The 23,725-nt window shown below is 41.8% G+C and overlaps 1 protein-coding gene across 1 annotated transcript in view; it reads left to right on the plus strand.

Moving 5' to 3' along the window:
• SLC30A4 (solute carrier family 30 member 4) overlaps positions 1-19,377 on the plus strand; it is a 31,674-nt gene extending 12,297 nt beyond the window's left edge. Inside the window, exons 3-7 of the mRNA XM_073618629.1 lie at positions 2,259-2,412; positions 8,641-8,842; positions 14,388-14,493; positions 14,772-14,906; positions 18,853-19,377. Coding sequence (XP_073474730.1) covers positions 2,259-2,412; positions 8,641-8,842; positions 14,388-14,493; positions 14,772-14,906; positions 18,853-19,001 — 746 coding nt within the window. The 3' untranslated portion in view covers positions 19,002-19,377. The remainder of the gene's footprint in view (positions 1-2,258; positions 2,413-8,640; positions 8,843-14,387; positions 14,494-14,771; positions 14,907-18,852) is intronic.
• Positions 19,378-23,725: the final 4,348 nt, after the last annotated feature.

Genomic DNA, 23,725 nt, shown 5'->3' on the forward strand with positions numbered 1-23,725 from the left:
TTACTAGAGGCCATATGGATAAACTGTACCCAAAGATAGAGTAGCCATACACCTGACCACTGAATTGCATAAAAGTCCAAAATCAAATGTCAGAATGTAAAAATTAATTGCTCCTAAAAACAGAAATCAAGCTTGAAACACACTGATTCAAGATTATGTTCTGATAGCGATCTATTTTGAAGCATGTTCAGTTTCATCATTCACATCAGAGTCTACCCGCATACACTAGATTCCTATGTAAGAATCAGTGGATACTTGCAGTTGGAATGACAAGTGCGAATGGTAGCGGTTGCTCAGCCTATACAAAGTAAGGACAAGCTGACAGCAACTGTCACTGTTCACACGTAGCCGCACATCACACCCAGATGTGCGACTGCATGCATACAGCCGCTGCTGCTGTCAGCCTGTCATTACTATGTATAGGTTGATTGGCCACTGTTCTTTGCATGCGCCTGTCATTCTAGCTGCCAGAACTTTCTGATTCTTGCTGCTGGAATCTGGTGTATGCAGGTAAACACCCGTGTAAAGGAGGCCTAAAGAAGAAATCTACTTACCTGTCTCTTTCCCTGGCTAATCTTCATACTCTCTTCAAGAGTCATAGTGCTTTGAGAATCCTTTTCATTTGACACACTTTCAGTAGAATCAGATTCTTGTACCCCACTGAGTGCTGTGCTTTCTTCTGTTGATCCCTATGTGATGATAGGACACAATGGTGAACTAGGGCCTGAGAGAAGGAAGCACACGATTGATGTGATGTAAGACAAAAATCTTCAGAAAATCTAATAGTGTGTATGGGGTCTTACACTATCCCCCTCCCAGACACTGCAGCTCACAGTGGGAGGGTTTCATTAACAGGCAGTGCTGCCAATCCATAATACAGTGAACAGGGCTGCTAGGTATGGACAGGTGCTGATTAACAAAGTACATATTGCAGTGCCAATACTGATAGCCCCAACCCTGCAACATTCCTTTCATCAATCTGTAGTGCTGCAAGCAGGCGCGGCCTACATGCTCTGAATTCAGGAGCAGTGCAGCATTGTTGCCACCCCATCATAGAAAGCTGCATTAGGTGGACTTCACTGGCAGGCTACTAAAGGTATTTGTGGAACTTTTGCTGAGGGACTACAAGAAAATGTTAACTGTAGTTCAGCTAGGTAGATGTGAAGAGACCCAGTGGTGGCAGGGAATGTGAGAGTCAGTTAGAGCATGAGGAGGATACAAGGGTGTTTACATATAAAAAGATTTAAAACAATTCATGAAATGACATATCATGTTTAAAGTGCATTATGGGATGACGCCTACTTTATATTTATAGCTTGTTCCTATTCACATAGCATAACCTATATAAATATTTAAAAAAATGCCACCTAGCTTTTTACTTGGATGAAAATCCCACCAAGATTTGCTATGTGATGTTAAGGAAGGGGCTTGGATACTGTTTGCTATTATTAACCCTGTCTGTACTGTGCTGAAAGATCTCATTATCCGTTGTAAAACTGTACACTCTGTCCATCCTAACAAAGGGTTAAAGATCTCAAGGCTTGTGTGGTACACTGTATGTTAATGCACTTTTAAACAAATCTTTCTCTAAAGGTTGATACACATGGGCTGAATATCAGCCGGTTCAGTTCAATAGAAACCAGCTGACATTCGGCCAGTCTAGCAGCCTGTCTTGCTTCTTTCAAACAAACCTGCAGCTGATCAGTGCTGACCGGGGGGTTCCCTTATCAGAACACAATAGCTCAGCTGCAAGATCACTCTGCTAACATTGCATGGTTAGAACAGCAAGCTTCCCGGTTTTTATTTGTTCAGCCTACTAGGTTGAATGAAAAAAAAAAAAGACGTGTCTATCAGGCTTTAATTTGTCCGCTAATGGTACATCCCAAGCTTTTGTGGACAGTAGAAGCCGCCCTTAGAATTCTATGTCTAATCCTTCTCCGAAGGGAAAAAAAATAGGAAGGTAAGAGATTATATATATATAAACATATATATATTTTTTTTTTTATTATTGGTATGCTGTGTAAATTGGAACACATATAAAACCTATAGTGGGGGTTTATTAAATTTTAACAGCAAAGGTAGAAATACAATTTGAAGTCTGTGAAGTTTGTCATTGGGTTTAAATCTGCTTTAATATAAATATTTGCAGCTGTATATCACCATTGTTGCATTGCAAAGAGCACTTGATGGCTTTGCATTATTGAATCTACTTTTTTCCTAATGTTTTATCGTTTTTTTTTTTTTCTTCTTTATTGTAGAGGTCCTTTCTGCCATTATTAGTGTATTGTTGGTGTACATTCTCACAGGCTTCCTGCTGTATGAAGCAGTGCAGAGGACTATCCATATGGACTACACTATTAATGGAGATGTAATGTTGATAACAGCAGCTGTTGGTGTTGCTGTAAATCTCATGTAAGTTACAGTAAAAGCTATCTTTTATGGGTACATTTATTTATCATGTAAGTGAGTGGAATTCAAATGGACAAATCAGTTTTCTGTAAGACATTTCTGATCAGTATTAAACTTTTTTTGGATGGAGCAGATGCCTACACTTGCAACCATTATTTCATACATTAACTGTATGAGTGTAGGTGCGCTCATCAGCTCCTACAAACAGTTTGCACAACGTTTAACATAAGGATATTTGTTCTCTATAGTACATTCTGTGGATGATTTTGGAGGGGTTTGGACATGAATAGAACTACTTACCCTTGGCTCAATTTAGATGCAGTGTATGGTCCTATCCTAAGTGGAGAATTATCCTCCCATGGTTGGCTGTCTATTCTAAATAATCAAGCCCATGCATTGATTCCATTAATCAGGAGTTCCATCCACTATTTCTTTATCCAGTATTTTCCCAGTCTTAGAGATTTCTCTAGGGCAGCCACATATATCTGCTATTGGAATAAATCTGTGTTTTCCCTGGATGTGACACCACATGCACACTGAACTATTTTGATGTATGTCTCCATTAAAGTAGAACTATGAGCAAAACTTTTTTTTTTTTTTCATTTTGGATAGAGTAAAGGAGGGTTATAACTCCTGTCAAATTTTTTTTCGCCATCTGTGTCCCATTGAGGAGATTTCCCTTAACTTCCTGTCCCATAGCCAAACAGGAAGCGAGAGAAAATCCCTGGGGACGCCCCCCAAAGGTCACCAGAACTAGTGTCCCCATTGGAAGATTTCCCCTCTATTACTTTTCTGGGGACAACCTAAAATCTGTGTTTTTCTTTTACTTTCAGTTTCATTGATAATGGTAAACAGGACAAATAGAGAGGGTGGACACAGACTGCAATAAAAACTGACAGGTGTTCTAAACGCTCTGCACTCTATCCGAAACAAAACAAAAAAATAGTTTTGCCTTTTAGTTCTACTTTAAATATTTGTGAAACACACAATATAAACCCAGCGCCAATGATGGGCTACCTGGAGTGTTCTGTATAGAACGTGTGATGCATGACTCAACTGGATCTAACATGCCAGGTGTCGGACATTATGTAAATAGACACCATAATCTATACAGAAAAGTGGAGGGGGAAAAAAAAAAAAAAAAAGAGAGAAAAAAGAAACAGGACACCCCGTGCAGCTGGACCAACCGTAGCTGGTGGATACAGATCATAACAAGAAAAGAACAAATACAGCCCAGCGCTCAGGATGTGTTAAAAAACTAACTACTACAACAGAACATAAAATATGTATAATTTTAATTAACCAAAATATAATTAAATAGTGGTAACTAGTGGATAATAAAACCACCATGTGTACAAAAATATAGAAAAACTGTTGTAGAAAGCACCACAGTAACACAGAATTAAAAAACAATGATAATTGTGAAACAATAACCAAAAATTAAAAATAGTGCATTAAAATAATAACATATAAAAGGCACTAGCTCGTCCGTTATTGCTAGTGCCTTTTATATGTTATTATTTTAATGCACTATTTTTAATTTTTGGTTATTGTTTCACAATTATCATTGTTTTTTAATTCTGTGTTACTGTGGTGCTTTCTACAACAGTTTTTCTATATTTTTGTACACATGGTGGTTTTATTATCCACTAGTTACCACTATTTAATTATATTTTGGTTAATTAAAATTATACATATTTTATGTTCTGTTGTAGTAGTTAGTTTTTTAACACATCCTGAGCGCTGGGCTGTATTTGTTCTTTTATTTGTGAAACACGTTGAGACCTACAAGAGTGTTCCTGCATAGAGCTTTCCGTTTTTGAATGATGATTATGTAATGATATTGCATGTACAGTTGGGGTCCAGCAAGAACTAGAGCAGGGGTCTCAAACTGGCGGCCCTCCAGCTGTTGCAAAACTACAAGTCCCATCATGCCTCTGCCTGTGGCAGTCATGCTTGTAACTGTCAGCCTTGCAATGCCTCATGGGACTTGTAGTTTTGCAACAGCTGGAGGGCTGCCAGTTTGAGACTCCTGAACTAGAGCCTATCCCAGGTACAAGCAGAATACCTTTTTATATTTTATGTTTATAATTCATTGATTAATAAAGTGTCATTTTGGGTACATACACTTCTTCTGTCCTTGGGTTTGTATTTGTGCACCTCCAAAGTCCCCCCTTTTTTGCTCTTTGTATGGTTTGTGTGGCTCTATAGTACACTCAGTGACCAAAATAAAAATGCCCAGCCTCCTTTAAAGTAGAAGATACCACTAACTAAAAGTATTCTTAAAAATCCCCCCCCCCCCCCCCATCCTTCTACCTATTTTGCATAACCTGTATAAGAAAAAATAATCTGTATTTTTTTTCAATCTGCTCTGGTGCAGTCAGTGAGTGGCTGTTGCAGGAAGTAAGGGCAATGGGATCGGGTGGGTGATGTCAAGGCTGCGTGAATTCGGAGCCATTGTGGAGCGGTCCCTTTATGGGAGCTGCTGGATCACATGCCTGCACTAGAGCAGACTGAAAAAAGGTAAGTACAGAGATCTTTATTTTTATACAGGCTATGCAGCATAGGTAGGAGGAGGGGGAGACAGCATTTTTAGGAATACCTAGTGCACCTTAACTACCCGTTAAATCATATTTTTGCTGTAAAACTTAGAATTTGCCATCAACTAATAGAATTCTTGATGAGTTCTTAAGTGACTGTACTTGCCGTGGGTAGAATGATATAAGTTGCTTTCTCCATCTCGCAGCCAGTCCTATTAAATGCTTAAAGAGAGAGAAAAAAACAATCCCCTTATGGTGATTAATGTACATTGTAAGGATTTTAACAAACTTTGTTGTAGATTTGGTACCTGTTCCTGCTCTGAAGAAAACGTTTGTTTGGAAACTGATTCCCAATGGGAGTGTGTAACGTTTTAATCATCTGGTGCACTTTGAATGTTCTGATGAGAAAGTTGCAGTGTCTGCAATCCCTTTAAAAGTGATTAACCTGTAGAGAATATCTCAGTAAAAATTAAATTTTTGTTGCAGAGTATGCTTAACACCTGACTTGTACTTGCAGAGTTCCTCATTGACACAGGAAATGACATTGCTGGGGGCGCTCTGTATACCAACTGCGTACAGAATGCTTCCAGGTAGCATTGAATTTTACAGAAAATTACAATGCTGCAGTTTGAAAAGGAAAGGTGATTTTTAATAATATTAATTACAATATGGCTTGTGTAGCAATTTTATATGCTATATCATTTTTTTATTTGCCAAATTTTTTTTCTACGAAAATGGAGTCACCCTTTAATGTAGTATTAAACCCTTAGCGTTTTATAGCTTAACACATTAAAGCAGAGCTCCAGGCTCCTTCAGAAAAAATTAAGTCAGGAGCTACAAACAATGTATTAGGACACTTGCCTGTCCACAAATCCAGCAGTGTCTTCACCTGAGCCAATATTTCGGGCGGTTCTCGGGTGCTAACGCTGCCGCCATCTCAGGTAAAGGAAACTGGCCGGTTCCCTACTGCGCTGCACTTTGTGAATAGCCGGGGGCAGGAGGAGAGGGGCTGAACTTCCGGATGAGTTTGCCATGGTGAAGTCAGCCGAAAGTGGGAGCGGGTACCTGTCAAAACCGGGTACTTGCTCCCCCTTCTAAAAGGCGCTAAATGTGGGGGGGGGGGGGGGGGGCAAATAAGCGGATGGGTGGAGCTCCGCTTTAAGCATAGTATAATAAATATTTCCCAGTTTAAAGCAGATTTCCAGATATCGCAATTATTTCGAGTCCTGCTGTCTCTGTCAATAGATGCAACAGCAGGACACGGGACTGCGCCCGCACGAGTGCCTGAGGGAGAGCGGCTCTCCAACGGAACAATCGAGAACAGGAGGAGCCAGGAGCGCCACTGAGGGACCCCAGAACAGGAGGATCGGGCCCTGATGTTTTGTGTATCCACATGCAGTCAGTCCCATCCATGTCAATTGAGATGCAGTTTTTGTACGGACACAGCTGCTGATTTGAATTCGACATCCTCATGGATGCATGTGTCCCAGAACTCGCACTGTGTTCCGGAACAACTGCATTCCAATTGACATGAATGGGGATGCAGGAAACGCCAGTGCATCCCCGTGGCAAACAGGTCCCTTTGCACAGGTATACGCTTAAAATGATTGTAAAGTCTCTTTATATATAAAAAAATAATAAAAAACCTGTTCTACTTGCCTGCTCTGTGCAGTTGGTTTTGCACAGAGTGGCCTGGATCCTCCTCTTCTCGGGTCCCTTTTCAGTGCTCCTGGCCCCTCCCTCCTGTTGAGTGCCCCCACAGCAAACAGCTTGCTTTGGGGCACCCGAGCCGAGTCACAGCTCCCTGTATCCATTCAGACATGGCTCCCCAGCCCGTCCCCTCTCTCTCCTGTTTGGCTATCTGACTTTGACAGCCGCGGGAACCAATGGCGCCGCTGCTGTGTCTCAGCCAATCAGAAGGGAGAGTCTCGGATGGCTGAGACACTCATGGACATTGCTGGATCGGGATGGGGCTCAGGTAAGTATTAATGGTGCTGGGGAGGCTGCTACACATGGAAGGCTTTTTATTTTGATGCATAGAATGCATTAAGATAATAAACCTTCTGACTTTACAACTCCTTTAAGTGTGCCCTTGTGAACAAGGCCATAGTATGTATATATCAGACTTGTGGGATTCCTGTAGAAGCTGAAAATGTAGTAGGCACCACTCCTGCAGTCATTGCCACTACCTTCCAGGGCCGTGTTGAGCGGCTGCACTGCTGCTTACTGAACACCCTAGGTCACCTGCTCAGCACGGCTGGCATTCAGAGAACACTTTCTATTTTCTTAATAAATGCAAAACATTAACTGTTTGGATTAGGTGGAGTTTGTGATGTCACTGCTCTGCCTCTCTACCTTGTCCAGTCAGAGGATGCTTTGCATTCATTGAGAAGATGCAAAGTGTTCCCTAATGGTAACAATGAACGTAAGGCTTCCTCTGATTGGAGGTGGAGAGACAAGGTGGTGCAAGGTATTCTGTGAATGGCACCCTTTCCAAGCGAGTGGCCTCCTGTGTTAACAATGCAGCTGGGCCATTTGACACAAAACCCAGAAGCTAGCAACTACTACTGCAGCAGTGGTGCCTACTACAGTGATTTCCAACTTCCATGGGGATCCCACAGGTATAGGACATACATACATACATTGGCCCAAGCTGGAACAATGCAACTATGTAAAAATTGCCATATCTGGAATTCATCTTTATCAGTTTGTTAAAATTCTTATCTCATGTGGTTGGTTTCTGATCTCTGTGCAGATTCCCTAACCTTTTGGTTAATGGTGGACAGTGAAGCAGGGGGAGTGCCTTGTAGTCCTAGGCTATGGGGATGTTTGTCTCTATTGAAGCACATAGTGTAGGGAGACACAATTCTAGTCTCTGCATGCAAGGGTTACTCCATTGGCTGCTGCGAGAGAAAGTAGTCATCTGAAACACTGAGTCAGCGGTCATGGCACTAGCTTAACCTGGAACATGGGGAAGAATTAAAAGATGACAAAGCTGCATAGTCGGTAAGGGATTAAATCGGCTGGCAAAATTGCCTAAAAAACAAACGTGCCATGCCATGTTTTAATAATAATTTTTATGGCTGCTACCTGTGCCTTCCTTCAACTTGGCAAACTGCATCGGGAGCCAGGAAAACAATTGTAGTAAAGCTGCCAGGAAATCTGAACAATAGGCCACCACTATATACACATATACACACTCAGATTAACCAAGTGCTTTTCTAGTTGATTTGTTACTTACAATAAAGGTATTTATCTGTTTCTTCTAGGTGTGCTGAGAAAGAACCCTGTGCTCACTTTGTATTCAATTGCTGGCATTTACTTTGTATACACTATGTGGTTTACTTTGAATGAGCTCCAGTATTGACCGTTCCATAAATAAATCAGGGAAGTAAAAGGGTAATTGGGACTTTAAATAAAGCGCATGTATTTATATGCCTCCATTCTTATCTCTAGAAGTAAAAGGGGGGAGTTTGGGGCTTTAGATGAGGCAAGTGATAAACAAATTGGTAAAAAAAAAATCTTGACATGTTCATTGTCGTGAACAAATAGCATAGCACCTTTGTAGTTGGTACATACATGGGTTATAGTAATTTCATAAGTCAAGGTGAAACTCGCTGAGCTCTGTAGAACATCTTTTATATGGACTTTCTTCTTTAGTTCCTGACTTTTTTTTTTTTTCTGTCTACAGAATGGGGTTTCTGTTAAACCAGGCGGGCCATCCTCATTCCCACTCACATTCTCATAGTGCGCCAACAAGTTCTTCTCCCAGTCCTCATGGTCATGGCCACAGCCATGGTAGCCTTGCAGTGAGAGCGGCATTTGTACATGCACTTGGAGATCTCGCTCAAAGCATTGGTGTTTTGATTGCTGCATACATCATCAGATTCAAGGTATTGTGCCCATCCAAATGTGGACAGAGCATGCTTTTTGTTTTTTGTGATCAATTCACTAAGAGATAAATACCGCATACATTTTTGAGTTAAAATAACTCATGTTATTCATCTCAAAAGTAGTCAATTCACAAAAAAGTGTTTATTTCCCAAATGTATTAAATATTTATGTTTTGCGATATGTAGAGATTCATTTTTGAGTTTTTTTTATTTCACAATTTTTCTTTTAATGAAGGCTAACACTGCACCAGAAGGCACACAGCAATATTGTAAGACTATAAAAACATTCTAGTGTGCTTTCATTCAAAAAATGATCTACCTCTGATGAAATGTTACAATTTATTTTTATTCCTGAGCTCAGAGGAGAACATATTCACATTGATACATTGTGTACTTTTCACTTCCTGGCCAGTGCAGAGTTCCTCAGTTGCCGATTTCAGGTGCGACTTCTATAGATACCTGTGCATGAAGTTGCACAGATGTCAGCCAAGTTGCGCCTGAATTTGCACTGACCTGCGGCTTTGAAATTCAAGTGAAGTAGCACGATTTCAAAGTCTCAGGGTGAACCAGGGCTTATTTTGCACATTTCTAAAATACTGCCAGCAAACACCAGTTATGAATAATTATATGAATGTGTTTTTTAGTGAAATGACGTTTAGCCTAGGTTCACATTGGTATGATTTGGCATGTGATTTGACATGTCAAATCGCATGACAAATCGGTGACTATTGCTGGCAATGGCACCGTCCAAATCAGTGCAGCGCCGCACTGATTCCCAAAAGTAGCTCCTGTACTACTTTTGGCGACTTCAGGGGGGGTTTGGAAATGGATATCTGTGCAGGAAACCGACATATCTGTCAAATAGCCGTTGAAATTGTGCAAGTTCAGCTGAACTCGCAGGATTTCTAACCTGCAGAAATGTGAACCTAGGCTTAATGATTGATCTCATGTTTTTTTTGTGGTATTTATCTCTATATTTTAACTAATGTGCTGTATTTACCTCATATTCAATATTTTACTTTGATTAATTCACTCTTTTATTATCTCACGCAATATTGCCAAAAAATAAGTCACGTGACCTTCATATCGCATGCGGTAACCTCTAATGAATTGACCTCTACGGTAGCAGGGCTTGGCCATATTTTCACATGTCTAAAGCTGGATACACACTTCTTGCCAGAACCAATGTTTCCCGCACGCATGCGCTGGGGGTGATGCCATCGTGGCTTCGCCCAATCGCACAGCCAGAACGCGCGAACCTGAAAGAGACTGGGGGAAGATGTCAGCCTTCTCAGCGGTGACTGGGCACTGCTGGAGGGCTTCGTTCTAAGGTGAGTATTCCATATTGTGCTAGTATGCAATGCATACTAGCACATTATACAATTGCCTTACAGGTGTTTTGTTTTTTTCCCAGCCGTGGTTTACAACCCCTTTTAAAAAGAAAACAAATGCAGCCATCACATCTAGGTATTGGTAAGCTGCGGTGTATTTAAATGTTTTCTCCCGGGTTTAAAGGATAAGTTCATCTTTTAGGAAAAAAGAATAAATGCAAATATTTTAGCAGAAAAAAATGCGCATTTATTATTTTTTTCCTGCTGGAGCCTGCAGATAGGGCCATCTTTAGAGCAGGGCAAATAGGGCAGCTGCCCAGGGCCCAAAGCAGCTGCCAATTGAGCCCATGCTGCTGCCTGCCGGAGTTCTGTCACTTGTTGGCTGCCCACTACTGTCAGTTGTAAATACAAATAACAGCGCTTCTCTGTCGGCAGCCATGCAGATCCCTCTGCTCTACACATCAATCACTATATGAGGGGTAGAGGGGCGTGGAATGTACACAGGCAGAAGCTCCTTGTAAAGCCAGCAGCCTGCACGGACGTTCTGTGAGTTTAGCTGCTCTCTGAGGTTTTCTAGATACTGGGAGAGGATTTGGGGAGGAAGAAAAGCTTTACACTGAAAGGGGGGATGGGGAATGAGCCCTGAGCTGTAATCTGGGGGGAGAGCATTGTACTTAGGGGGATGGAGAACTTGGATGTACACAACCTTGAACCCTGCACTCCATACAAAGTTTACCCCTCAGCCCTGCACTCTGCGCGTAGCGCGCCCCTCAGCCCTGCACTCTGCGCGTAGCGCGCCCCTCAGCCCTGCACTCTGCGCGTAGCGCGCCCCTCAGCCCTGATTTATAACAACGCCTCACTGTTAGTGCAGTTTAGCCACACTCACAATTTGATGCAGAGGTAATGATTTGCAGTAACCGCTAGCAACCAATCAGTGAGCAGTTATAATGTGCAGTAACCTCTAGCAACCAATCAGTGAGCAGTTATAATGTGCAATAACCTCTAGCAACCAATCAGTGAGCAGTAATGATGTGCAGAGCATTGTACCCGTGATCAGTAAAGCAAGTCCTACAGCTTTCTGCCCTTCTTCTCACAGTTCACTGAGAACTACAAGCCTTCTGCCACGGTGGAAGATGGGATTTGTAGTTCATTTATTCACAGAACTCAATGAGTGACAACATTTTCGGGGTGGGTGGGATGTCCCTTGTATGGTATACCCTGTGTATGGATGTAATTTGTAACATGCTTCAGAAGGTGAACTTTAACAGGATATATTTGGAGAGTTGTTGGGTGGCACTATTGAAAGAGCTAATGTGTTTTAAAAGTACAGTTTTTCTTTAACCCCTTCCCACCTGAAATTGCTACATACAAAGTTCTACATACCTTTATGAAATAAATACAGGTAAAAAAAATGCATTCCTTCTTTTTTTTTTTTTTTTTTTTTTTTTTTTTTTTATTAGGAACATGTAAGGTATTGCGCCCACATTCAGCAGAATGTGGGTGTAAATCCACTGTCCAGCAGACTGTGTAGCTGTCTGTCTGTACCTCAGATACGGGTGGGCAGTTACTGAATGACCGGAAACTCAATGAACTTCCTAGAACGCTCAACAGCACTGTGGTAGTTCATTAAGAACTACAAGCCGGCAGCCGCAAAGGCTGTCAGTACTTTTAGTTGATTGATTCACAGGGATCTGAGGATGACCCTCACGGCCATGGTCTCTTTGAATTCCGACAGCAGGTGCGAGGAAAATATCCCTGGATTGCTGTCATGAGGAGAGGGAAAGGGGATCTGATGCTTAACATGTTACAACCCTACATGGGTGTAACATGTTGAGAAAGGTAAACTCCTTTTTTTAATAAACCTCCTTCCTTTGAGAGCCTCCTGTGCGCACTGTGTGCGGCTGGTGGTTCTCAATCCCGGCTGTCACAGCTTCATGCTCTGCGAGTAATCAGAAACCAATCATTGTTCCCGATCATGTGATTTATCATCATGTCAGCTGTGACAAAATGGCTACATTTAGGCATCATTGACAAAATAGGCCAGCAACTTGAGGTTACAGTGTTCATCTGTCAAGTACTGTGATAAAAAAAAAAAATGGGAATTTTTTTTTTTTTTTTTTTATCTTAAATATTTTGTCGGCCTATAATGGGGGAAAAAAAGGTGTTTTATTAGGACTCGTTCGCATCAGCTTCTGTGCTAGAATGTAGACACTGGTATGCAATAGGGTGACAGCAATGCTAATGTGCCAGTCCTGGTGCATCACCTTGTTTTTATTAATTGTGAACTTTATTGAAATATCATAAAGTGGCATTTCTTTATATTGAATGCAGTGGATTGCATTGTGCTATGCTACTGCATACTGTACTTTTCCACTGCACACATACCGCACCTGGTGTGAATAGGCCCTTGAAGTGAACTTTAAACTCAAAAAGTAAAGATATCATATGTTGTAGGGAACATCTAAAAATGTGCTCAAGCAGTACCCTGAAAAAAATTACCTTTTGACTTTAATTCTCTGAATAATAGTATTGCACTTCCTGGTATGTTGGGTTGCCTAGGTATTTCTGTGTTAAAGTAGAAGTAAATGCTCTCTACTGAGCAAGCGATAAATGCTGCCCAAACCCGTCCTTCTTTTTTTTTTTTTTTTTGATGCATAATGTTTCTAATAATAAGCAGTTTAAATAAAAAAAAAAAAGAATTTAAATCCGTTTCCCAACGGTTACATGACTACACAGCTCTGGGTCCTAGGTGACTGCTGCAAGAGCTGATGGTGAATTCCCAAAGCAGCGACATGGTGAAGAATTTGCAGGGCAGCAACACGGTGTGAAGAACTCCCCGGAGCAGAACATTGGCACCGGCAGGGCTCTTTTTCTCTGAGAATAGGTGCAGGAACTCCTCCCCTTTTTAAGCCACCCTTGTCTCCACCCCATACCCACCTCCAAGTACCTTCCCTTGGTTCCACCCCCTGCCTACCTCCCAGTACGCCCCTTTTAGAGAACACAGAACCAAGTATTTTGTGGTGCTAAGTAATTTGTATGCAGTTTGTTAACGATAACAAAAAAGCAGTAAAATAGATCCCCTAAAGCCAGCAACAATAAACCCCACCCCAGCAACAATAGACCCCCATTCCAGGCACATTAGATCCCCCCAGTGACAACAGATCCACCCAGCAACAATAGATCTCCCCCAGCGACAATAGACTCCACCCCAGAACACAATAGATCCCCCTAGCAACAAAAGACCCCTCCCCAGCAATAATATATCCCACCAGCAACAATCAATCCCTCAAACAATAAATCCACCCCGGCAACAATATACCCTCAGCAGCAACAACAGATCTTCCAGCAGCTAGCAACAATAGACCTCTCCCTCAACAATAGATCCCTCCCAGCAACAATTGACCGCTCGGCAACATAAGACGCCCCCTAGCAACAATAGACCCCCATGCAAAAATAGATCCCTACTAGTTACAATAGATCCCCCAACAGTCAGCATCAAAGACCCTCCAGCACCCCTTGCCATTACATACATTCAGTGCTGGAGGTGCCAGAACTGTGTTCCCCCATGCTCCCCCTGAAAAAAAGCCCCGTGCACCGGTATAACAACACCACTTCTCTGGGGATTCCTGACCATTGACAGATTTCACAGCAGCCATCCAGGACCTGGAGTTGTGCAGTCGCATGACCTGTAGGAAACGGATTTAAAAAAATATTTACACTGCTTATTAGAAACAATGTGCAGCATTAGTAAAGGTAGAGGGAAGGCAAAATTTAAAACTTTGTAGAAGCTTTTCCTCCTTTAACAGCTGTATATCTGCAGTGTGAGATCTAAGTCACTGCTACCTGTGACTGCTAGTCTCAATAGTGCTGCTCACTGTTCTTGCTGGAGAATCTGGCATGAGAAAGCATAACCTTTATTCTTGACAAATTCGTAATGGGGGGGAAAGGTCAGCTGCAGGCAATACCGGTAGTCAGTTGCCCTGTGCCTGACGTGCAAGCATGAAAGTGAAGAATTTCCACACACGAAATAGGGCAACTATTGTTATTTTCTGATTCCTTTCCATTAGGAAAGCAACCAAAGAGAACAGGCCTTGCCTAGATTTTGCAGTGTGTGATTTAAATTCTATCTTGATTGTAGGACCGATTAATGTAATTTACATATTCTGAAAAGCAAAACCACAAAGCATTTAACAAATAATTTTTTATCTTTTCAGCCAGAATACAAAATTGCTGATCCAATCTGTACCTATGTATTTTCTGTACTTGTCATCTTCACTACTCTGAAGCTTATACGAGACACCGTGCTTATAATACTTGAAGGTGAGCAGAATCCTATAAACACTGTTATAAAAAAAAAAAAGGATTATATCTGGCAACATGTTTGGAGATTTACATTTTTAAGACTGTTGTGAAATTTGCTGACAATAGTGGATCGTTGATTGCAATCTTCTTACACAAGCTAGTTATTGTGAAATTTTTCTGTAGGGAGTGTCAGTTTATGATTAAACAGTATTAAAATTTTTACACCAGCAATATATGCAGAACATGTTTACACGTGAATCTCCCAATTTATGAAATCCTACTTTACTTAATTCCAGGAGTTCCAAGGCACTTGAATGTGGATCAAATCAAACACGACCTGATGAAAATAGAGGATGTGTACGCTGTAGAAGATCTTAATGTGTGGTCACTGACCACAGGGAAATCTGCTGCCATAATCAATTTACAGCTCAGTAAGTTGGTGCTGAATTGTAACTATAATTCTGAAATAGCCTCTATAATGCAGCATTAAAGAGTTACTTCACCTTTTGTGATACAATTGCCTATGCATTCCATCATCCCCATTACAATAGTGCATTCCTTTCCATGTCACACATTTAGGCTGTGTAAGGCCACTCCTAAACCATTAAAGTCATGAAAAAACTCCTAGGTGGGTGACCTCCTCCCTGCCAAGATGTACCAGGTATTGAGTGCACACCCCAGGTAACAGAGACAACAGGTCTGGCTTATTCTTTTTTTGGAAATTTCTTTTTATTAAAGGTGTAAAGTATATAGGTACAAAACATAGTCTTTGGGCATTATGCAAACACATAAAACATCACAGTACTATCATCTTATCTAGTAACAAAAACACAACGTTCCATACACTTCGCTTAGTTATTTTTGTATAAATGTAATCAGGTCTGGCTTATTCAAATAAAACCTGCACATGTACAATGTGCTCGCTTCCTTTGTCGCAGCAGAGGCTGAGCTCCGCATTGTGTGACAGAGGAAGAGAGATCGCACTGCACATGCACACATTTTTAACAAACCAGATCGCTGGTTCCTGTGACCCACCACCCAAAGTCTAGTAAATCTTCCCATCTAGACAGTATTTGTATTGTATCTGTCGCACTCCTTACAGGCTTGCCCACAGTTTGTGTAGAGAGTTGGTGGATGACGTCTCCATGCAATCACAGGAAAATGAGCATCTTCACCAGCATACCTTGGTATAGTGATAATCCTTGTCCTTTATTCACATAAAATAGCAGGCATCACAGGCCAACATTTTGGGACCTCGCAGGATCTGTTTTTAAATCTGCCTTGAAAAAGGAATCATGCAAGGTCTCAAAACATCGACCTGTGATGCGTGTTATTTTATGTGATCAAAGGACAATGTTATTATACCAAGGTATGCTGGTGAAGATCCTTATTTTCCATCTAGGCAGGACAGAAGCATATGGACAGGCTTGGGAGAGGTCACACACCACCTACAGGTAGGATATTGAAAATCTTTTTTTTCAAAACCCAAGCATTGTTGTAGCCTCCCTGGCGGTTTTCCCGAGTGTGGCTCGGGGTTAAAATTCAGTACCATTAGCGGTAACCCCGAGCCACACTCGGGATCGCATTGCAGGATCCTGGGGCGGCGTTACTTACCTTGTCCCCGGGATCCTGCAATGTCACCCGCAGTGTCCGAGGGCTCCGTCCTCCTCCGAAGCCTCTCCGTGCCAGGCTCCATTCCCTACGAGCGGCGCGACGCACGGGGGCGGAGCCTGGCGGCAAATTCAAAAAAATGTCAAAAGCATAACACATACAGTACTGTAATCTTACAGATTACAGTACTGTATGAAATGATTTCACATCCCTTTTGTCCCCAGTGCTTTGTCCCATGCCCTGCATGCAATTTTACATGATATACACTGTTCTTTCTGCCTGGAAACTGGAGATTGTCCATAGCAACCAAAAAGTGTCCCTTTACGTCAAAAGTGGCTTTAGACCAGCTAGAAAACAGCGATAGTAAATTAGAACACTTGCAGAATTGAGCGATAGTGAATTGTGGAGAAATTTATTTTATTACTTTTTTTTTTTTTTTTTTAATTATTTATTTTTATTTATTATATTATAATTTATGTTTTTGTGTTTCAAACTTTATCATACCCGGGATATCTACTAGACTCTGGTTTGGACAGATTTAAGTGTGTTATTGTTAAGATTTACAGACCTACAATATAAAACGCCAAATTTCCATGCAAAATAATGGTACTGCTTTCAGCACCTAAAATCCGAAATAATCATACCGCCAGGGAGGTTAACATACTTTGGATGCTAGAATGCGTGTGAACTTTTATTCTGAAGGTGAACTAACCCTTTAAATCAGGGATATGAAATTAGCGGACCTCCAGCTGTTGCAGAACTACAAGTCCCATGAGGCATAGCAAGACTGACAGCCACAAGCATGAGACCCAGAGGCAGAGCATGATGGGACTTTTAGTTTTGCAATAGCTGGAGGTCCACTAATTGCATATCCCTGCTTTTAAATGTACAAATGTAAATGCTGGCTAACAAGATTTTGTGATGAAATCTACTGTATGTTACGTTTATCGGCAGATATCAGTCAGCTAGGTACCGGTGGTTTGGATTCAGCCCTTCTGTTGTAGACCATTCGTATTTATATTATGAAATTCTGTAAACGCAACTTCAATGTACACAGAGTTTTAAAAACCACAGAAAATAAATTGTACAGACTGAATTTTAGGCCTGCCATCCACATTGCCTATACTAAGCATGGTTATTAAAATGCAGTATATCTCCAATATCTGCAAAAGCCCCCCATATTTTATCTCTTTTGAAATTCTGCAAGTAGAGAAAAATACCTTTCAACCCTGGCAGAAATTCTATGAGCTCTTTGCACCTTTTAGCGAGCTGACATCACAGCACCGTTTGGGATTTTATTGCCACAGAGGCATTGGGTCCCATCTGCGGGTCTAATGCAGTGGTCTCCAAACTGTGGCCTGAGGACCAGATGCGGCCCTTTGCTTGAATTTATGCGGCCCTTGGGGCACTATTCTACTCATTGATTAAAGTGGCTGTGTACCCTTTTTTATATTTTTACCTACAGGTAAGCCTATAGTAAGGCATACCTGTAGGTAAAATGAATATCTCCTAAACCTGTACGGTTTAGGAGATGTTCACTTTGCATGCTGACGTCAGCGGCGCATGCGCTCTGAGGGTCCGGCAGACGCTGCTGGACCTTGCCGGAAAGAAGTCTCCCGCGAGCATGAGTGGGAGTGACAACATCATGGCTCCAGCCACTCACAGTGCTGGAGCCGCAAACCCGGAAGACACGCCGGGGGGAAATGTCAGCTCCCTCGGCGGTGACCGGGATCAGCTGCCAACGCCTCGTTCTAAAGTAAGTATTTCATAATGAGCTAGTATGCGGTGCATACTAGCTCATTATGCCTTTTGCCTTACAGGTAAAAAAATGTTGTGCGGGTATACAACCGCACAACATGGGTACGCACGGGTATACAACCGCTTTAAAGGCATTATATTCTCCTACTGACACCAATGATGAACCACCATTCTTTTCACCGACACCAACTGTGTGGCAAAATTACTCATTGATGACAACAGCGGGGCCCCATTCCTTCCACTGGCACCAGTGATGCACCCAACATCCTTCCGCTGATCAACATGTTGGAACACTATTCCTGTTACTGACACAAATGATGGGGCACTATTCCTTCCACTGACACCAAAGATGGGGCACTTATGTATGTCCACTGGCACTAAAGGTGGGGCACTATTCCTGCCACTGACACCAATGATGGGGCACTAGTCCTTCCCCTGACGCCAATGATAAAGCGTTATTTCTTCGACTGCCACCAACAATGGGACACAATTCCTCCCACTAATACCAATGATGGGATGCTATTCCTCCTCCTACTGACCACAGGCGCAATGTAATTCTTTTTTACACCCGCTAACCACCAAGCTGGGGCATTTTCCACTCTCACCGGTCCTCCTAAAGTCTGAAGGACAGTAAACTGGCCCCTTGTTTAAAAAGTTTGGAGACCCCTGTATCTTACCTCTGGGTGATGCCCACGTAGCCAGCGTAGTGGCATGACTATCTGAAATTTCCGCTCTTCTCCCTCCTTTTTTTTTTTCTGCACCACTTCCAGGATGGAGCAGTGTGATTCTGACTGGTCAGTGCCAGCTAAGAACATCACTCCAATCCATTCTGGAAAGACTAGGTAGAAGAGTGGGAATTTCAAATGGCCAGACTGCTACACTGATTGCGTGGGCAATGACGGCTCATCATCAGTGGAGGTAAGTACAAGTCTATAATGTTCATTTTTTTTTTCCTGAAAAGGCAAAACTACTGTTTCATTTAATTTTATTTTGTATTTTCCATTTCAGGTCCTGGTTCAACATCAAAGTGGGAGGACGTACAAAGCAAAGCCAGGAAGATACTACTCAACACATATGGAATGTACAAGTGCTTTATTCAAATGCAAAGCTACAGACAAGAAGAGAGCACAGCTTGCGCCACCTGTTCCAGTGCCTAAGTCCTGTGGACTGCTGCTGCCTTGCCACAGACCCAGCAGAAAACAGCAATATATTTGTTCACCTTGAACCCTTTCTGTAGATGGTGCCTCCTGCAACACCAGGGAAGCACACTTTTTATCAGAGCCTGTGATGCTACCAGAAAGAAAGGCAATGCACCATCGTGAAGTAATATATAATGACCAATTTTAAAATGCTGTTTACAGATATAAGCAAGTTTTGCACATACCTCAGATCTTAGGGTGAAGAAATGAAGCCCTGACACGAGGATCCAAAGAACACTATTTTAGTGATCATCTAATGACTATGTCTTTATTTGATAGGACATGACACGTTTCTAATAAACAGGTGTATCGGCATTCATCACTTGGCCCACGAGAGACCTATGGCCTGGCAATTCTTTCACATTCCTACCAGTTAAAAGGTTATACAACTCCATAAAACAGATCCTTCCAGGCCAGTTTTATTGGCTTTCTGTTACAAAGGTTGAGCAGTTCCAGTTATATTTCTCTCCTGATGAAGCACAGTCTCCATAAACCATCATTATCATCACACAACAGGTTTACAATGCAGCCTCAGGGGGACGATTGACCACGCTTCATGTTTTACGTTCTTCCACTTTTCTGTTCAGCTGATTTCTGTGCTGCAATGACGCCTCTGTCTAGCTAATATCTTATAAGGAAACGTTCGCTCAGGTTTAAACAGTGACCTGATTCTTGTGCTATAATTAACCATTTCATGAAGATTGATATCCTTAAACTGTGTTTTTTTTCCCCGACTTATGTGCTGTTCAAATTAACCTTGACAGCCCTGCCTTCCAAACAATATGGCCTCATTAACATTCTGTGGTTCTTACAGCTCGACGAGCTGCTTGTTTATGTGGACGGAGCTGCCTGCAGGCAACGTGTTACTCTATGGGGACACAGCTACAAGTCCTAAGTCGACAGGTGTGCAGAGATGGGTGCATGGTTCTGAATACAGACAGTGTGCGTTTGGGGCCGCTCGTCCAATTAGGCATGCATCTGTATCCATAGAGCTGTTGTGTCCCCATAGAGTAACAGGCTGCTTGCATATGTGGCTTCAGCCACATAACCAAGCAGGTCATTCACATGGCCCATTCTTGTGTTTAAGGGCTTGCTCACATGTGCAGTGCCCTCTGAAGAGCATCTGTGTTGGATCACTCTTCAGAGGACATTTTTACTGGTGGTGAGAAGGTATTGTGGTGTCTCCTCACCACCTGATTTAACCCTGTAAATGCCACAGTACCAGACCACTATTGAATGCATTTGCTGGATGGTGCCATAGACTTGGATTAGTTGTGTTCAGCATCAGTAGAGACTGCTGAATGTGACCTGCTGTTTTAATTTTTGTGACTGGATGTCCAGGTTGAGGTGGGTGTTTGGGGAGCAGTAAAACCACAGCTCAACTGCCTAGCTGCACATGTGAATGAAGCCTAAGGAAGCAATGTTGTATTTAAAATAGAACTCGGCTTTCTTTACTTTCCTTCATATCAACCAGTGTTGTACTTGATTCTTATTTTGAAAATATATTTTTAAATGGTTTGCTGTGCTGACAAACAATGGTATTTTAATAACCTAGAGGTTTTCAGTTAGTTCTGTGCAAACAGATGTGCCAATCTGTGGCCACAAAGTGTTGATAAATATTTTAAGATAAATTCTAGGCAAGCAACTAAATATACTAACTATATATATATATATATATATATATATATATATAGTCATAACACACCCCAGCCTGTTGATTGACTAACAAAAGAGCAGCAGATCGCTGATGAGGTCCTTATCCTGCTCTCTGCCATTATGTTCATGGCCTGTACATGAGCACTACTAGAGAGCCTAGTTGACTGCTAGTGCTGGCTCCACCACTTCCCAGTCTGCTGGTCAGGGGATTACGGGAAGCTGATACAAAGACGTATTTAGGTTATTACGCTATCTACATTTATTTCTAATTAACAGCGTACGTTGGGAAGTTTTTTTTTTTTTTTTTTTTTTTTTTTGTGCGCTTCTGAAACTTAGGAACTATATGGCAGCTTCTGTCTGTTTTCATATCTTTATCAGATTAATGCTTTCAGAACACAAATGCTTTTTTTCATAAGGGACAGTTCACTTTATATGATGATGGCCATCCTTGATTCGGTCAGGCTCAATTTGAACAGTGTTAATTCAGGAAATGGAGGAACCAGATTTACCATGTATAGACTTGACAAAGGTTCTGCTCCATGCCTTTCACTGTGAAAGCTCCACAATACTTAGACAGCGGATGTAAAACTGATATTGGAGTTCTAGGTAGACACAGCTGTGCTGTTGTCCAGTAGTTTCTTCTATTTCTTGAGAATCCTGCAGTGAGATTTTTCCTGTTCAAATTCCCTGCACGATCCCTGTGGCTAATTTACCTGCTGCCCACCTTCCTAAACTGGACACACTCTTTTAGCGTTTAGATTTGCTTGGTTGTTGGCTTTCACGCAAAAAAAAAAAATGGATATCCTATTTTAATAAATTCCACACTAGATGTGCTGAGAGAGAGGTAGTAACATATTTAATCCAAATTTCTGAAAAATCGAATTGTGTTAAGTTGGGTTATGCACTATTATATTTGTAAATGCTCTTAAACCTATGCCCAATGTTTATTGTATAGATACTTGAAATCTGAGTTCAGTACAAAACGGGCCCTTTCACCATTACACCTCTTCCGTCACATTGATACCCCACGTTAATGCATTTGTTTTTACGCACTTTATGTGCAGTGATCTTTTGTTTGTTTTTTCTTATGTTTTCACACAATTTCAATGGATCAGCATAAATTCACACACTGTCATATTTTGAAAAATGGCACGGCTATGTGGGGCTCCACCTACACAGCTGATTCATTTATTCATGCACTCACAGGGATTTCTGAATGAGAAAACTACAAATCCAGTCTGCCACTGTTTTTTTTTTTTTTTTTTTGTGTTAACCTATGCAGTATTATACCTAAACTGCAGGGGTCTAAATGACCCTTTTACCAGCTCATATTACAGGAAAAAGTATTATGTCTCTGGGAAACAAGTAAGAACATGTTCCCTGCTATACAGCAAGGATGTCAACTGTGCTAATGTCAGCTCAGTTTACCATAATCTGAGATCATTTAAAAGAGATTTAGTTTTTTTTTAATCGGGGCTGAGAGCCTGAGCCAGCCGGTCCTCCGGACTGATGTTGCATTTGTCCCCCGCCGGCTCTAGCGCTGAAAACTGAGCGATCAAATACTGCCGATCGCTCAGTTCTCACAGCTCCGTGAGCAGAGAGCTGGTGGCAGGCAGTCACTGGCTCACTGGGCTGTGGAGGGGGCGGGAGCAGCTGTCTCAGCAGCTTGCTGAGGCTGAGCCAGGTGCTAGTCCAGGCATGTGGGCGGATCCCGACCATATGGTTAGATCTTTGCCGAGCCTGGACTGGCTTTGCTTTGTATTATAGAAAGGGAAGCAAAAAGAACCAAGACCCTGAGAAGGTAGGCTGTGTTCCCTTTTATGCAATTTGCCTAAAAATTGACCATAAAATGCTGGCTTCCTCTACATTCATACAGTAAACAGCAGGAGACTGCGTGTAATTTAATAAAATCGGTCTGTAATTAAATGGAGTTATAAAGCTCATGCATACCATGAGAAACCGCTCAAGCCTGAACAGAATAGACTTGATCATTGCCAAAATGAATAAACTGGTGTTGCAACTATCTGAGGAAACATTGTGTATTTACTTTCCTCTTAAGGCTCCGTGGGTGATTTGATCCTGTATTAGGATAGGTTCCAATCCCTGCAATTGTTTTCCTGATACAGGATTCCAGCTCTGCCATTCAGATATATTGATGCTCTTTAAAACCCACTCTAGTTAAATTGGATGGGCTTCTTTCTATCAAGAAATGTAACTAGCAAGGAGATTGAAGGTGTCTTCATGAGTTTGGGACCTCATGTAGGAGGCTTTATAATAATTTTTTTTTTAGTTTAATACAAAAATACCTTAAATTTGTTTTCCTAGATTTGGATAAAGTGGAGAAGGATTAGAACCTCCTGTTGGGTAACTCCGCTATGGAGATTTTCCCCCACTTCCTGCCCTGCTGAGAATGGTTTCACCAGACAGGAAATGAGGGAAAATTTACAACATTTTTAGAAGCTGATGGGAATTTTAGCCTACTCTACTAAAGAAAAGCATTTTATTATCTTCTGTATTCCTGTTGGTGAGTTCCCCTCACTTCATATCTAGTAAAACAATGTCTTCAGGAGAGGAAGGGTAAATCTTTTAACCTCCCCCCACGCAAAAGAAAAGTTTGATTGGACATATACTTTAAGCCTTAACATTTGTTCTTTCCGAATTCGATGGTTTCAAATGTTCATGAAGCCAAGGGTTAAAGTGATAGTAAATTTTTTTTTTTTTGCCTAATATAAAAATGTTTTTATACTTGCCTGCTCTGTGCAATGGCATTGCACAGAGCAGGCCTGAACCTCCTCTTCTGGTGTGTCCCCCACCAGAGGTCTCTGCTCTCCTCCTATGTGTGTGTCACCATAGGAAGCCACTTTCTATGCTGGCACACATGCAGGCTTGCTCCTGAGCCAGGTTGTGTGAGTCCACTGATGCACACAGTGTGGTTTGAGCCCACCTCACTGGATGTGACTGACAGCGGCAGGAGCCAATGGCTCCCACTGCCCTCAGCCAAGCTTGTAAGAGAGAGGAGATAAGTC

This window comes from Aquarana catesbeiana, linkage group LG03 (genome assembly GCF_042186555.1).
Source record: "Aquarana catesbeiana isolate 2022-GZ linkage group LG03, ASM4218655v1, whole genome shotgun sequence".
NCBI classification, from domain to species: domain Eukaryota; kingdom Metazoa; phylum Chordata; class Amphibia; order Anura; family Ranidae; genus Aquarana; species Aquarana catesbeiana.